We start from the raw sequence: 17,161 nt of genomic DNA on the forward strand, positions 1-17,161 counted from the left end.
GTACGTGCCTGCTGCCCTGAGCCTCCTGCTCCTCAGCTCTTCTGCCCTGCCTGGGAGATCTGGGACCACTCTCTGGGGGGATGATGAGGAGGACTCTGTGGCTATCAGAAGGCTAATTAATTTCTTGATTATACTATGTTATTTTATATTGCACTACATCTAAACTGAATCTGCCGAGCATTCCACAAAATCTGGTGACTGTCAACCAACAGTCCTCACACACACACACACACACACACACACACACACACACACACTTGGCCCTTCTGGGGGAATGATGAGGAGGACTCCATGGCTATCAGAAGGCTAATGAATTACTTTATTATTCTATATTATTTTATGTTACACTACATCTAAACTGAATCTGCCGAGCATTCCACAAAATCTGGTGACTGTCAGCCAACAGTCCTGACACACACACACACACACACACACACACACACACACTTGGCCCTTCTGGGAGGAATGATGAGGAGGACTCCATGGCTATCAGAAGGCTAATTAATTACTTTATTATTCTATATTATTCTGTGTTATATTGCACTACATCTCTAAACTGAATCTGCCAGGCACTCATCTGCACTCAACTACCCAGAATCTGGTGACTGTCAGCCAACAGTCCCAGCACACACACTCTCACACACTCACACACACACACATTTGGCCCTTCTGGGAGGAATGATGAGGAGGACTCCACGAATATCAGAAGGCTAATTAATTAATTTATTATACTGTATTTTCTATATTATATTACACTGCATCTAAACTGAATCTGTCAAGCACTCAACTGTCACCCAACAGTCCCAACACACACACACACTTGGCTCTGATAGGCCAAGGAAACAAAACTCCATCACTGTGGGTAAACAATCTCCATATTGCATTCTACTTCAGCAGAGTAAATGAGATAAGAATTGTTTTGGTCATTTTTTTCTCTGTGTCTCTCAGGTTCACAGAATGTGAATCCCACACAGCATGATTAAGCATTTTCAGGGGTTTTTACAAGATGGTTGTAGAGCTGAGAGAATCACCTGAAACTTGGTGTTTCAGGAAACATCAAGAGACTGGGAAAACATGGAAACTGGATGTTGGTTCATGAGTTTCCCAGTGTGGGGAGGTGCAGTACTGTATTTGCAGAGTTCCCAGACAAAGGCAGGAATGATGAATCTGACTCCATGCTCTAAGAAGGCTAATTTATTAGTTTAAGATACTATATTATATTAAGGAATACTAAAATAAACTATACTAAAGAATACAGAAAGGGTACAGGCAGAAGGCTGAAAAGATAATAATGAAAACTGGTGACTCCTTCCAGAGTCCTGACACAGCCTGACTGTGATTGGTCATTAAGTCAATTCACATGAAACCAGTGAAACAACCACTTGTTGGATAAGCAATCTCCAACCACATTCCAAAGCAGCAAAACACAGGAGAAGCAATGGGATAAATATTATTTTCATTTTTCTCTGAGGCTTCTCAGCTTCCCAGGAGAACAATCCTGGGCAAGGGGCTTTTTCAGCAAACATGACTGTGACAGTGCAGCATCTTGGGGTTAAATCTGAAACCATTTGTGGTTTTTTTTTCCTCCTCCACAAAGTTCTTCCCCAACGGCAACGCCTTTGCCACGGGCTCGGACGACGCCACGTGCCGGCTCTTCGACCTGCGGGCTGACCAGGAGCTGATGGTTTATTCCCATGACAACATCATCTGTGGCATCACCTCTGTAGCATTTTCCAAGAGTGGCCGCCTGCTCCTAGCTGGGTATGATGACTTCAACTGCAACGTGTGGGACACGCTGAAAGCTGACAGAGCAGGTACATGGCGATGGGTGCTGGGGTTTTGGTGGAGTCCCCCTCCCCAAGGGATGCCTGGATGTGACACTCAGTGCCACACCTTGGACTCAGTGGTGGTCTCAGGAGTCCCAGGAGGTGGGAAGAGATGAGAATCTTGACTCCCATGTTTCTGATTTATTATTTTATGATATATATTAAATTAAAATTATATATTAAAACTATACTAAAAGAATAGAAGAGGGATTTCATCAGAAGGCTTGACAGGAAAGGAAGGAATGATAATAAAATCTTGTGACTGACCAGAGAGTCTGAGACAGCCGGACTGTGATTGGCCATTAATTAAAAACAACCAACGTGGACCAATCCCAGATGCACCTGCTGCATCCCACAGCAGCAGATAATTATTGTTTACATTTCATTTCTGAGGCCTCTCAGCTTCTCAGGAGGAAAATCCTAGCAAAAGGATTTTTCATAAAATATCTCTGTGACATTGGTGGCCTTTGCCAACCTCTGAATGTGTGACTTGAGTCTCCTGCACAGATCTCAGCACTCACTGCCTCACCTTCAGAACTCTCTGGAAACTTCTTTAGGCTGCCCAGAGATGGTGCAAATCCATTGGAATCCTGCTCAAGGATGGGTGCTTGAGAACAGGATGATTGCCATTAAAAACAAGGGCTTGGGGTGGAGGGATATTCTTTTTTAGACTTTATGGCTTTGTTTATGCATTAACTATTCAAAGCAATTCAACAATAATGTTGCTATTTATACACAAGAATTTTTTTCCTGGTATTTGTAGCAGTGGTTGTAGAGACAACCAGCAAAACAACAGAGACTGTGGAGTTTATCTTTTGAGGAAACAAACATGAAATTCATGGTCCAAAGGTGAAGAGAATTTAACTTCAGGTCTTCAAAATGAAAACTTGTGTTGGGAAACATGTATAAATTAGGCCAAAAATGTTTCATTACTCTGATCAGAATAGGAGATGAGAAAAATATTCAGCATATTGAAATGTTCCAAGGCTTCAGATTGCCAGGTAGATTTGGCACTTCTGGTATTAAACACTTCTGTATCTTCTGGTATTGGCACTTTTGTATTAAACACCTTTGTGGTTGTGTGGTCAGTACAAGTATTTAAGACTTTTTGGTGCTGGTTTGGTTTTACCAAATTGCAGCACTTGCTGTTGCTGGTGGGAGAATGAGGAGAGTCCTGTGAGCACTCCTAATTGATGTAGAAAGATGAATTTCAAGTTTATCAAGAATATCTTGGCTCAGTGCTGTGGACTGGAAAGCTTGAACATAATTAGGTTTTCTTTTTACCTCCTTGAAACTGTTAAATTAAAGAGATAGAGGAAAATGTTGTCTCCCTTAATTTTTCTGTTTAGTGTCTCAATTCTCTCTTTTAATGGTGCTGTAATTGAATTGTATCAGATCTCCATATTGACAAATACATTGTATGGAGGAGTCTGTCTGTGAATGTAGTAAGAGAAAATTGGATGAAAAATGCTTTAGAGTTCATAACGTAATTCAGTTTTACGTTTGGTTTAAAAGAATTTTTTTAAAAATAGGAAAATTTTGTAAAATTTACCTGATCTTTATCACTGTGGTGAGGAGCAAAACCTGTGCAGGGCATGGCTGTAGTGACATTGACACAATCTTCAGGGCTGTCACTTCACAGCTCATGGGAGACCAGCAAAGGTCATAATGTGGGGAAAATAGAAGGAAAATTTTGGAATAGTGCATTTACTGAATTATCCCTTTGAGAACCCACCCAGCTCTGTCCCGAGTCTGTGCTTGTAAAACCAAAAAAATTTTAAAATTCCAGCCCTGTTTGTTCTGTATTTTTGACTCTAGATCTTGGCTAATCCAAACGTGCTGTGGTGGAACTTAAACAGCACAGGATCACCCAAACAAACAATTTATTTGTTGATTTCTCCTGTCCAGGTGTCCTTGCTGGTCACGATAACCGTGTCAGTTGCTTAGGTGTGACTGATGATGGCATGGCAGTGGCAACAGGGTCATGGGACAGCTTCCTCAAGATCTGGAACTGAAGAAGGTGAGTACCCAGCTCACTAAGGCAGCTTTGGGTCCAGAATGTTTTTTGCCAGCAGTGCTGTTACCTGGTGCTGGTCATTCAGGGCAGTCTCAAGCTGCACCCAGGGAAATTCAGGTTGGATGTTGGGAAGAAGTTTTTTACAGAAAGGTGACAAAGTTCTGGACTGGCTGCCCATGGAGGGGGTGCAGTCCCCATCCCTGGTGTGTTTAACAAAGCCTGGATGTGGCACTGGGTGCCAGGCTTGAGTTGGGGTGTTGGGGCTGGGTTGGACTCGATGGTCTTGAAGGTCTCTTCCAAGCTGGGGATTCTGTGAATTCTGTGAAAAAGATCTTTGAGATCCACACAAATTCCAGGGGAAATGAGGCTCTTAGAACCGCCCTTCCAGCACTGCAGAGTGCCAATCCCCTCTAGAAAAGGGAGAAAAGGAGACTCAGGGGTGACTCTACACTCCCTGAAAGGTGCCTGTGCTCAGCTGGGGCTGGGCTCTTCCTCCAGGAGCTGACACAACCAGAGCACACAGCCTTAAATTCTACCAAGGGAAATTCAGGTTGGATATTGGGAAGAAGGTTTTTACAGAAAGGTGATAAAGGTTTTTAGAGAAAGGGGATAAAGTTCTGGACTGGCTGCCCAGGGAGGTGGTGCAGTCCCCATCCCTGGGTGCGGCCCTGGGTGCCAGGGTTGAGTTGAGGGGCTGGGGTTGGGTTGGACTCTGATCTTCAAGGTCTCTTCCACCCTGGGGATTCTGGGATTCTGTGATTCTGTGAGGAGCAAACCTGAGCAGTTGGGGGTTTAGATGACCATTACTTTAATGGATGCACTGACATTTTTCTGGAGGCCTATTTTTAATTACTGAACTTTCCTGTGTGGGTGTTTAAATAAATAAATAAACATCCTTGGGGAAGGGGGGGATGCTAATGCCTGCATGTGCCAGCACTGGGGACAGCAGTTTGCCACTTGTTTGCAGTTTCTCAAAGTGCCACTCTCACCAGATGTTTCTGTGTGCCAGAAGAGCAGCGGACTCCAGGACTGGAAGAAGTTTCCAACGGTTGAAAATTAAAAACGATAGCATATCCAATCCAACCATACTAACTTGGACCCCCATCCTCCCCAACTTCAAAGGGCAAGATCTTTTCCGTCTCCTGTTGCTGAAATGAAGAGCACAATTACCTTTCCAAGAAGAATTTCTGTGTTGTAAGCAAAATGAAATTGTGCATTCCTTTTGGGACCATTTTTTTTGTCTTGAGAATTTAAAAACAAATGAAACACTATCATAAAAAGCATGACCAGAAAATAAACTTGAGCATAATTGTGAAACAGTTAGCTTTCACTGTAGTTTCCAAGTTGAAGTTAAGGACTTTATCTCACACACTTGCAAATTTTAAAGTCATGTTTGTAGCAGGATTTTTTTCAAGTTTCCTTTTTAAATACATTTCCTTATGTATTTAATTGAGCAAAACAAGGGAGTCCTAGCCCAGAGCACTGGGGGTTGTTAACGCTGTAAATTTAGTCCCTAATTTTTTTTATTTTTATTTTCTAGTATCACAGATAATTGTTGCACAAAACTTGGCATATATAGGATAATGTTAAGCAGTAAGGTAACCAAGCACATGCTGTAAAAGGTAATGAATGCTTGTTTAAAGAATCCTTTCACCTTTTATGGATTACAAATGCAATCCTTGGTCCCTCCTGCCCCCCCTTTTTCACCACACTGATTTTTTTAATCTGTTTTGGTTTGTCCACTTGGAAGGGCAGTTTATATATCCTAACACTATCCTATAAGTCTCAACAACCAGGAATCTCTGTTTTCAAAAGAGACCTATCCTACACTTGGGTATCGAGTCAATTCTTTGTGTATGAAATGATGTACAAATCAATGTTTTGAAAATAATGATCTTGAACTTTCTAAGTTAAACAGAAAAAAAAAAAACCTTTTTTGATTGTTTGCCATATTGGGTGGGTTTACTCTTAGAATCGCATGCTGTAGAAATGCTAAAAAGTGCATATTGGACTAAGTCCTTAGATGTTTTTTCTTTGAAGAAATAACCTGTTTAAAAACTGTAACCATTGTCGCTGTATTCATTTATTGTTGCTACTCTGTGCATAAATCTATGAAGAACTCCAGTACAAAGCTATGCACGTTTTGGAGTAGCGTGATAAGTCACTTTTTTTTTTTTTTAAAGAAAAAAACAAAAAAAGAAACAGCCTGTTCAAACAATCGCTGTCAAAGATTCTGGGGTGTGGGAGGAGGGAACCTAGACCATCTTCTTTATAAATCAGTTCCTCACAGCCAGTTCCTCTTGCAGGATGAGTCCTTTGCATCTGATCAGAGTCATTTTTGTAATGAGCAGGTTTTCCTGGCTTTCTTTTCAAATAAAATGTTAAAAGCAGCAGTGTTTGGACAGCAGATTGTTCTTTCCTATCTTCTCACTGTATCCAGAAATGCTCCTTCCTAGCAGCAGTAGTAGCTTTTCTCCATTTTGTTTTTTCTGCAACATTCTGTACAAAAATGTGCTGTAATTGTGCGTTAGGCCTGGATTTGGCATAAAAGATGAGTTCCCTCTTACTCTCTTTCATGAAACTACTCTGTAGAGCTTTCTCCACGCCCTGTATCCCTCTTCACCTTTTGTATTTAATTTTAAAGTCAGTGTACTTCAAGAAAGCTGGATGCAAGATAGATACTATATTAAAATGTAATGTTATTTAAGATGTAATAAAGCAGTTTGACATGAGTTTGGACTGATCTCTTTTGCAGCTTCTTGTTCAACATGCAGAACATCTGAGTTGTGGAATAAACACACAGGAGGAGGGAATGCTGCCCCCCAGAGAAATGGTTTGGTGGATTTTAAATGGTTAATGGCACTGAACTCCAAATTCAAGGAGCCAGTATGGTTCAGGAGGTGCAGAGCACAGAAATGCTTTGTGCTGTAGGAGTGGAGCTCCTGAAGTGGGAAATCAAAATGCTGAGTAACTTCTTTGAAAACTTTTGTGTCCTTTACTAGGGAAAGGATTGAGTGGTTCCTGCCACGTGAGGATCTGGCCACAGCAGCTCTGTTGGCACTCTTAGATTGACAGGGTAAGAAATCATTTTCATGCTCAGTAAGAACAAAGTCTCCAAGAGGCAGAATTTTATCTTTTAAATTTTTTTTTTAATTGTTTTATACCCAGAGAAGCAGATTAGTGGAATGAGGTGTTAAAAAGCAGTTGGTTCAACAATTTGGTATTGGTTGACTTGAGGGTTTTGTGGTTTTGGTGGGTAAAAGCATCTCTGGTTCTGACCTAAACAAAAATTGATTTTCCCTCATTTCACATCAACCAAGAGAAATTCCAAAGCTGTGGCTTGGTCTGACACCAAGCATGGAAACTCTCAGCCTCAGTGGAGAGGTTTTGAAAAGCTGGGAGTGTGGAAAATGTGATGGTGGCATTACCCAGCTGTGAGCACTGGGCTTTGGGGCTGCATGAGTCTGGTAAGTAGCTCATGGCTAGAAATGCTGAATTTTGGCCCCTCACATGTAATGGTTTCCAATTCCAAGTGCTGTAGCTGTGGGCTTTCCACTCGTGTGGAATATTTTTCTTCCAAAGGATGTGTCACATGTGACTCTGTCTGGTCTGTAATAAAATCAGTGATCTTTCTTACCTTCCTTCATCTCAATCCATGTGTTCAATCTCTGTGCCCTGCCTGTGCTGGCAGTAAAACACTGCCAGGACAGTGACCTGTGTCAGGAGGCTGATGTGCAGCCCTTTGGGATCTATTTGAAATTCAAACAGCTGCAGTTGCCTCTCAGTACTCTTATTTTCATGTTAAATATGAAATTTTATCTGATTTAAACATCTGTCCTTGTGTGTGGTTATTCAGGGAGCTGCTACTGCAGAAAAATGGGTGTGCAAAGGGAGCAGCTCTGAACTCCTGAGTCTGGGCCAAAACTTGGACTTTTGAATGCCTTTAATTTTAGGATATACCCAAATCAAAATTATTCATGTCATCTTACCTACAAGCTGCTCCTGTGGCCTTTGAAGAGAGTCTGAGTTGGAGATAGTTGTGGCATGTGGCTCCAAAGAGCAGCTGCCCCCAGCTGCTGGTGGATTTCTGGTGCTCATTTCCTATTTCTGCTTCACATTCCATGACCTGAGACCACAAAATCTGTGAGAATGGGGTTGGAGTCCTCTCATGGAGCTTCAGGGAAGGGGTGAAGGAAGACAGAACAGATTTCTCAGTCCCAGGAACTTCATTTAAGACCTTTAGTATATTCTGTGCCCCTCAAGGCCTTTAATTTCTTCATGAATTAAACAAAAGATCTGAGGTTCTACTACCAGCAGGAAAAAAAAAATTGAGTTGGGCATTCTACCTTTTGACCATGAAGTCCCCTGGAGTGTTTTAAATCAGCTGTGAAACACACTTAAAATGACTGATTGAATCATGCCCTATAGGAGCTAAAAATAGGATAATCTGGTTTCTGGGAAGTGGCAGAGTAAATAAAGAATAATAAAACCTGTCACCCGTGCTGAGCCCTGTGCCTGGCTCTGCAGCAGGGCAGATCCTGGGTGCTTTATGATTAACACTTTTTAGTGTAGGTGTAAGCATGAATTCACATTGGAGGGGAGAGAAGAAAAGAAGTGGCTGATGAACGAGTTCTAACAGCAGCTGGCTATTTTTGCATGCTGCTGTTCTTTTTTTCTTCTCTCCATGTCATTTCTGAGAGTCTGCCTCTGCTTTAACCATCAGTGATGAGTTGGTCTTTTTCCATTGCATTCCAATGAAAGCTGGAATGCAATGGAAAAGTGGAAAGTTGAGTTTGTTCTGTTTCAGGGCTCTTTGAGCAAAAATGAAGCCCCAGATTTCAGCTGATGCCTGGTGCATTCCCTGTCTCTCCTGCTGGGAATGGCCCTGGCACATGGCAGGTCCCAGAGGTGGCAGCAGCCATCTGCTGTGCTCACATGTGCTCAATGATTTCAACATCATTGCTCTGCTCCATTCTACCTGATGGCTTCAACAATTCCTGCTCTGTCTCCTCTCTTTGCCTGAGCGCTCCTGTGCTGTCCCCAGTGCCCTCCTGAGCCTGAGCTGGGAATTCCTGGGACAGGGAGGGCTTTGAGCCCAGCCTGCCTGGCTGCTGCTCCAGCCCAAACTGCCCAGGTTAAACCCTCTCTGCAGGAAATGCTGCTGGGACAACCTCCAGGTGCCATTTCCTGGCAGGAGAAGGGACATGGTGACACATTCCTGGCCTGGCCACAGGGCCACAGTTGGAGCTGGGCTCTGCCTGCTCATTCTGTGACCTGGTGGTGCAGACAAAGGAGGGATTTCTTCCTGTAGCCCTCACTCTGTGGGTTAAATCAATTCAGTGGAAGCAGGAAAGCTTCAAATATTGATCAGTTTTCAGGTCCCAGATCGGGAGCTGCTGTTTATTTTTGGTAACCTGAGCCTATTCAAAGATCATTAAAGGAAAACCAAAGTGAATAATTCTGATACTGCTCAGCTTTTCCTTCTTGTATCAATACTAAAAAGTATTACAATACAATGTACAAGGAGTATTTTTAAATAAGGAACAGTAACTGCATTGGTAAAATTATCCACTATTTCACTTAGCTGGGAAAATCAAGCCCTAGAAATGTGAATAAAAGCTGAGTGAACTTCTCATTGTTTAGAGAGCTGGCTGCTCCAAACTCGCCCTGCTCAATACTCATTCAAGTAATTCCTGCCTTAACCCAAGACAATTTTATCATAAAATAGAACAAAGAGAATCTTCCTGCTTTAATTATTCATAAGCCATTTGCTCTGGCTGAGTGCAGTGAGATGTGATTGACCCTGAGAGGGAATTGTCTGGGGAGCTGGAAGTGCAAAATGAAAAGTTTATTTGATGTAACAGATTTTTAAATGGCAAAGAGATAAGGGAGGGGAAAGTCTGTTTAAAAGGGTGGGGGAGGAAAAAAAAAAAAAGGCCGTGAAGATGGGAAAATGCTGAGTTCCCAGGAACGTTGTCTGGAAGCACAAACAGAGCAGCTCCATCTGCTGGTGCAGAGCCCGTGGCATGGTCAGTGCAGGGAGAAACGTGTGACAGAGCAGCCCGTGCTGGATTTGGCTGCAGTTCGTGTTCCTGCTCATGGAACCCCTCCTTCCTCTGTCTCCAGGGTCCACTGAACGTGTGCAGATTTTTCCATGAGGCCTTACAAACCAAACAAGCTTTTCCCAATGTTTACTTTTGGAGGGATTTTCTTTCCCAGCGTTTTATGTAAAGAACCTCAGCTGGTGAAGATGGAGAGGTTAAAAACGAGCCAGAGGTAACTGGAGCAGGGGCTCTTGGACAGCTCTAAAACCAAGTCTTACTTAGAAAGGATTCCCTGCATTTCTCTCCAGCCCCTCTCCCCAGTATTCCTGACATTTTTTGTCACTGATGAGAATCCCTGCTCTTTTCAGCCTCCCTCCCCTGCCTTAGGAAGGAATGAGGATCTGGAGTTGCTAATGAAGATATTTTGATTGGCAGGGTGCTCTTGCTGATCTGGTGCCCTGGGCTGTGGCAGGGAAGTCCCTCTGCAGTGGGAATTTGGATTTTGCTGTCACACACACACACCTGTTGCACCTGAGAGAACATCACATACATCCCAAACCCTCGAGTATAAAACCAAACATATTTTGAGATGTGTAGAACTCTAATATTCAGGGTTTTTTCTCTCTTTTGCACAGCCAGGGTTGCTGTAGAGTGAGGAGCAGTAGGCAGCAGCAGCAGCAGCAGCTCCTTTCCTACCCTGGGTGTGCTTGGCAGGGTGAGTCATCCTGGAAAACACATAACTGCATATATTTATCTCAACTTCCATTGATTTTTCACCAGAGTTCCTTATCTTTGCTTTATTGATTTACTTCCTGGGGTATTCTGAGCAAAACTGAAAGAAGGTCCAAAGGGAATAATCCTGTGTGGTGCTTGGCTCCCTGGAGCTGCTGCTCAGTCCAGTGGGAAGAGGCAGACAGGATTTGGAGTGAATGGGAGACAACATCTGACATTTAAAATTACTCAAGGTTTGTAACTCTGAGTTATTTTGTTCTGTGTTTTCTTCCACACACAAGGTGCTCAGAATTCCCTGTTAGTACCTGAGAGACCTTGGGAAGCCAAAGTTTATCCCCCCTTCTGCTAAAAGGAAAATAAAAATGACAGTGGGTGGTTTTAGCTGGAGTTGAAGGCATCCCCCTCCTGGAATGACTGAAAATTCAGCCTCACCCTGATCTGTGTTTTTCACATGTTTAGGAATTTAACAATTCCTTCCACCCTGAAAGCAACAAAAAGCAGGTGAGGAGAGGAGTAGTGAGACACTGAGCTCTCCAGAGCACCAGTTCCACCTCCCCCTGGCCCCTGCAGGGTTTTGCAGAGCCCAGGAGCTGCTGCTGCTCTTTGCCTGCTGGGGATCTGAGCCTTGAATGAACAATGAGTGTTCAGGGAGTGATGGACACCAGTTTGCACTAATGAGAGATCTGGGAGCTTTGCCAAGCATGAGTGCATCACTTCATTGAACAATTCCATATTTCATCTGCCTCTTGCATCAGACGTGCGGTTAACCCGCTGCAAGCTGAAATCTTGGCCCAGGTGGAAGAGTTGCCCAGGGAATGAGCTCTGAGGGAGCTCTTGAGGAAATCCAGAGAGCCAAGAACAGCATGGAGAGGAAGAAATGAGGTTCATTGGCCAGGCTGGTGTCTGTCAGTGGCAGCTCTGAAACGTGATGGTGGAATTAAAAAAGGATCCTTAGGAGCTCTTCTCTCTCCCTCCTTCCCTCCTCCCAAGGCTTCTTTCAATCAAGTGATAGCATCAGCCTTGGTGGCAGGAAATGGAGCAATTACAGATAGACCTCAAGGAACAGCTTATCACAACTGAAGGTTAAACTTTCATAAGCAAAAGGATCATTCCTGTCCTTTGAAGCCTGTCACTGTTCTCTCCACCACGAGTAACTTAACCAGAAATACCAGATGGGAGCAGGGCAGCCTCTGACCTCAGCTCTAAGCTGAAAGTGAAAGTCCCTCATGGAGTTGAAGAGTTTGAATTAACAGGGCTAATTTATCTTTCTGCACTAAGAAATAGAAATCCAAGCTCTTGGGGCTGTTTTATGGTGTGTCAGCTGCCTTCACCTTTAGAGTCCAAATTACCCTGGCAGGTCTTGGCCCTTGAAGCAGCCCCATCAATTCAAATCTGCTGCATTCTGGATGGGAACAGGCACCTAAGGCTGCTGCTGCCTCTGCCAAGAGCTCCAAACCCTGCTGTCCTCCTGTAGGTTCTGAAATTATTTCTTTACCATTTCTAGTGCCTCACTGTTTATCTTCTGAATGGGAAACAGCAGCATTGGCAATATTTGCTTTTGCAGGGAGAAGTTTGTAAAGAAGCCTCTTCACCTCAACCATTTTCTTATTTTTTTTAAGAAATCCAGTGATTTTTAAAGCTGTTTGTGCCCATTTGAACCCCTTTGACAAAGCAATGCCTCCATGTCTGCCCATCTGAAAAGGCAAAACCTCCCAGAGGATTTCACCACACTCCTGCAATACATTGGGTGAGAGCCAGAGACAGCACAAATATTCTTAATTTTACAGTTTATTCTAATTAGATCATCTCAGGGGTTGTGTCTGGCTCAGTTTTCATGGGACATCCTCTGCAGTTCCAGCTCAGGGATTTCCAAGCCAGCTCCTCCTCCTCAGTGCTGGATTTTTGGGGGTGGTTGAGAGGATTTATCCCATGTTATACAGACACCCAGCCCTGTGGAGGGAGGCCAGACCATAAAATAATTGAAAAATTCCATAACTGGGCATCTGCATTGCATGGGAGAGCACCTGGGATCTTCCCCTTCTCCCTCCTTTTCCATGTCCCAAAATCAGCAACTCCCACCAGGAATCCAGAGCTCTTGAGGGTCCAGGGCTGGAACTGGTCCTGAGTTTAATTTAGATCCCACCCTTGCAGGAGGGCTCAAATCCAGCCTGGGGAACCTGAGCAGAGCCTGTGCATTGAGCACCAACTCACAGCAGTTCTTTAGAAAACATATTTTTAAATATTTTTATAAAATAATATATAATATTACTAAATCTACAGAAAATATTATTAAAATATTATTTAGGAAAAAAAGAATTAATTTTTGCATGAGTGGTCAGATGCTGTGAACACCAAATTCTGCTTTTCCTGGGTTTTTGTGACATCTGGGGGCTGCCTTCCAGCCTCTAATCACAACTATGTAATTAACCATCAGCTCAATTCTATCACAATAATTTAATTTCTGACCACTTCATTGAAATTTTGGGTTCAGTGTGACAGCATGTGCTTGAATTTCCTGATTTTATAGAAGGAAACAAAATGAGGTGCAGGGAATAAACCCTGAAGTTCATCAGCAGCTTTTGAGCTGTGGGCTCTGCCCCGTGCTGGGAGGATTTATTGGCACAGAGCAGACGCTGCCCATCGATAACCGATCAATAACCGATCAATAACCGATCGATAACCGCCGTGTGGGACTCCTCTGGCAAGAGACCATCCCCCGAGGAGCGGGAAAAGCGCACCAAACTCCGGATATTGGGACAAAATTCTCCTTTTTCCCGGCAAAGGCCGGGCTGGGGCTGCTGCCGCCCCCTGGCGCTGGAGCCCAGTCGGGCCGGGGAACTGGGACCAGTCAGGCACAGGGCAAAGGAAAGGGCTGGGGCTGCCTCGGCAGCCGGGTGGGCCCGAGCGCACATGGGACACCGAAATACAGGCGGGAAAATGTAGGGGAAATTGTGAATTTAATTAATTAATTAATTAATTAATTAATATTTATAAACGTGTATATCTATATATGTATTTAGGGGCAAATAAGACACCGAAATACAGGTGGGAAAATAAGGGAGAAATTGTAAATATATAAATTAATTTATTTATTTAATATTTATAATTATTAAATTATAAATTTATATATATATATATATATATATATATATATATATATATATATATATATAAAATTTATATATGGGTTTTTTTTTTTATATATAGGGGCAAATGAGACACCAAAATATAGGCTGGAAAAAATATAGGAGAAATTATGAATATCTAAATAAATAAATAAATAAATTTAAAATATAAATTTATTTTAAATTTATTTTTAAATATATAGATCATATCTATTTTGATATATCTCATATATATATAATATATATATAAAAGATATATATAGATATGAGATATATCAAATAGATATGATCTATATATTTTGGGGCAAATGAGACACCAAAATATAGGCTGGAAAAAATAGAGGAGAAATGATGAATATATAAATACAGATAATATATAGTATATAATTATACATATTTTATATATGTGTTTTATATATGTGTGCATTTTATATATATACATATAAATATATATATGTATTCCATTTATATATTTATATTTATATTTATATTTATATTTATATTTATATTTATATTTATATTTATATTTATATTTATATTTATATTTATATTTATATATAATGGGATATATGGTGCTGGTTCCAGTGGATTTGGGGTGTGGAGCAGCCTGAAGCTGGTGCTGAGAGGTCACTTTGGTGGAACCCAGTGAGCCAGCAGCATCTTGGCCCCAGTGGATCCTCCCCAGCAGCAGGGCTGCCCCAGAGCTCGCTGGAATTCGGGCTTTGGGGTTGGACAGCTGCTCCTGGCAGGGCAGAGCTACAGAGCATTTTTCTGCTCAGCACCTCCTGCCACATCCTCCTGGCCCCCTTGGGCTTCACAGGGTGAAATGGGAATTTTCTGCATTCGTTTCTAGACATGAAGGCCGATGAGGAGCAATTCTTTGGTCTCTACTAATCAATCTTGACAGCCAATGTGTAAAGGAGTCTCAAATCCAATTTTTTTTTGTGTGTTCCAAACAGATCTAAAAATCTCCTGCAGGGAATTAAAGACAAAGCTGAGCTGGCCTGGCTGTGCTCTCACAGAGGTGATGGGAGCAGCGCTTCCGAGCTTGGGGGAAAAGTTCATCTTTGGTGTTTAAAACCTTCTGAGCTTGATTAAAAACCTCCTGAGCTTCATTAAAAGGCTGAGGGAAGAGCTTTGCCTGCTGCAGGAGCAGCAGAGGGCACTGCTGCCGTTCTCACTGCAGCTCTGCTCTGCTCTGCTCTGCTCTGCTCTGCTCTGCTCTGCTCTGCTCTGCTCTGCTCTCCAGGGCTCCAGAGACACCCAGAGCAGCCTCGGGGGAAAGGGGGCACCGAGTCCCAGCCCTGGCCCTGCACAGGACACCCCCAAAGTGCCCAGCTCTGTGTGGGGGGGTTTGGAGCAGGGTTTAGGGGTGTGATGAGCAGCAGCTGCCCCTCCTGTCCCTGCCCTGGGGACAGAGGAGTGACAGGGTCCCCCCGACCTGTGTGTGCCATGGGGGAGCATCTCTGCCCAGCCCTGAGGGGGGATTGCAGCAGGACAGGGCAGGGATAAAACCCTAAAACCCAGCCTGAGGGATGTGGGACCTCCTCAGGGGAACCCCAAATGTGTGGGGTGACTGCAGCAGGACAGGACAGGGATAAAACCCAGCCTGAGGGATGTGGGACCTCCTCAGGGATCCCCAGGCCTGCAGCAGGACATGGCAGGGATAAAATTGGAGGAATGTGTGACTTCCTCAGAAATCCCCCAAATGTGTGACCTCCCCAGAGATCCCCCAGTCCTTTGGGGTGGCTGCAGCAGGAAATGACAGGGATAAAACTGAGCCTGAGGAATGTGTGACCTCAGGGATCCCCCAAATGTGTGGGGTGACTGCAGCAGGCAGGACATGGCAGGGATAAAACCCAGCCTGAGGGATGTGGGACCTCCCCAAGGATCCCCCAAATGTGTGTGCTCCCCAGGGATCCCCCAAATGTGTGACATCCCCAGGGATCCCCCAGTCCTGCTTTCCTGTGCCTGGGAGTTGCTCAAGCATGCATTTGTAAGTCCACGGCATTGCTGACCTGCTTTGCTTTCACACCAGGTGATGCTCAGGACAAAACAGGAAGGACAAACAGGATTCAGGATCATCCTGGGAATCCGTGCTGGTGAGTGGGGAGCACTGCCAGCACTGGGAGGGATGGAAAGTTTGTTCTCCAGCAGGACAGGGAGAAATTGGAAATTGCAGGGAGCTACAAGGTGTCTGCTGGGTTCAGAAAAACCCACCGTTTTTAAGGAAGAGGTAGCTGAGAAAGGGGAATGAGGTGGAGCAGGTCTGCTGGGAGAGGGCAACGTGCATGGATGTTATTTTGGATGATTCTTGGGTGATTTTTTGCCTGGCCCCAGAGTCAGGAACATCACCTGTGGATGCAGAGGGAAGGGAAGTGGGTGTGTGAGTGTAACCATGAGAACAAACCAGTCCTACCAGAACACACTGGTGCTTTTCATTCTGGTGCTTTTTCCACTAAAACGTTTTGGGGAAAGGAGAGGCTTCACTGGGGGCCTCAGTTACCCTCAGCCTTGTGTCTGAGGCAGCAGGACCAGTCATTTTACCCAGGCTATTGTAAATGCAGGTGCAGAGCTCCTGAGTGTGTCATTCTTTCATCTGAAAAATTACCCTGCTCTTTTCCATGAAGAAAAAGGATCATTTAACTACAGTGCAGGATGTTCTTTTAATATGGGATTTTGGGGAGGTATGTTTCCTTTTGTGCACAGGCAAAGGATATCTGCACCACCTTTCTGAGAATTAGAACAAAGGGGGTGAATGGGGAGGGTTTCAAATGCATCTGTGATCTGAGCATCTGCAAAATACAAGGGAGTTGAATACATGAAAAGAAGAAGTTAATAATGCTGGGCTATAGAGAATTCTGATGCAAATGAAGCAGAAGTTGGCAGAGCCCAGTCTCTTTTAATTTCTGTTTTTGACAGTCACAAGAGTGTGATGTAAGGCTGATATTCAGAACTAATCCTACCTTGTGCTGAAGCTTCTGGATTCCAGACTGATTTCCTCTGCATTTGTGTTGTTCTGATTATATCAACTGGATGTTTCTGCTTTTAGAATTCGATTTAATTTTTCCCTTTGCAGAGACTTTTTCCAAGCATTAATTCTGTCTCTTCAAGTCCACATTGTGTGGGCACTGGCCTTAGTTTGACTCTCCTCTTGGTGAAAATCTCCATCTGATCCTCATCAGCAAATTGGATTCAGGCACTTCCTTGAAGTTCTTCCATGGAGATTTCATGTTTTTCAACAAGAAAACAAATTTTTAAATTTTTTTTAAGTGTCCTGGTGATACCAAGTCACGGGTCAGAATTCTCTCTTGTGCTATCACAGAACTCCCAGGGCAGCACAAACCTGAAGGTCAAAGGAATAAAGAGCCTCAGTTACAAGAGGTTGAGCAGCTTTTTTAATCCCTGGATTGTTCA

The 17,161-nt window shown here is 43.5% G+C and overlaps 1 protein-coding gene and 2 long non-coding RNA genes across 6 annotated transcripts in view; 2 read left to right on the forward strand and 1 right to left on the reverse strand.

The window, feature by feature from the left end:
• LOC127060321 (uncharacterized) overlaps positions 1-4,867 on the forward strand; it is a 19,847-nt gene extending 14,980 nt beyond the window's left edge. The window contains exon 2 of the long non-coding RNA XR_007779231.1: positions 4,026-4,867. This is a non-coding gene — a long non-coding RNA (uncharacterized LOC127060321). The remainder of the gene's footprint in view (positions 1-4,025) is intronic.
• Positions 1-6,575, forward strand: part of GNB1 (G protein subunit beta 1) — a 37,292-nt gene extending 30,717 nt beyond the window's left edge. The window contains exons 10-12 of one of the 4 annotated variants that reach the window (XM_030231089.2): positions 1,598-1,814; positions 3,735-3,846; positions 4,811-6,575. In XM_030231089.2, coding sequence (XP_030086949.1) covers positions 1,598-1,814; positions 3,735-3,841 — 324 coding nt within the window. In that variant the 3' untranslated portion in view covers positions 3,842-3,846; positions 4,811-6,575. The remainder of the gene's footprint in view (positions 1-1,597; positions 1,815-3,734; positions 3,847-4,810) is intronic. The other 3 variants (XM_030231092.2, XM_030231087.2, XM_030231090.2) reach the window with 3 other exon arrangements.
• LOC127060320 (uncharacterized) lies at positions 5,926-17,161 on the reverse strand. The gene is made up of 2 exons (XR_007779230.1): positions 16,711-17,161; positions 5,926-7,969 (listed from the first exon to the last, which is right to left on the reverse strand). It is a non-coding gene; the product is annotated as an uncharacterized LOC127060320 (long non-coding RNA).

Source organism: Serinus canaria, chromosome 21 (genome assembly GCF_022539315.1).
Source record: "Serinus canaria isolate serCan28SL12 chromosome 21, serCan2020, whole genome shotgun sequence".
NCBI classification, from domain to species: domain Eukaryota; kingdom Metazoa; phylum Chordata; class Aves; order Passeriformes; family Fringillidae; genus Serinus; species Serinus canaria.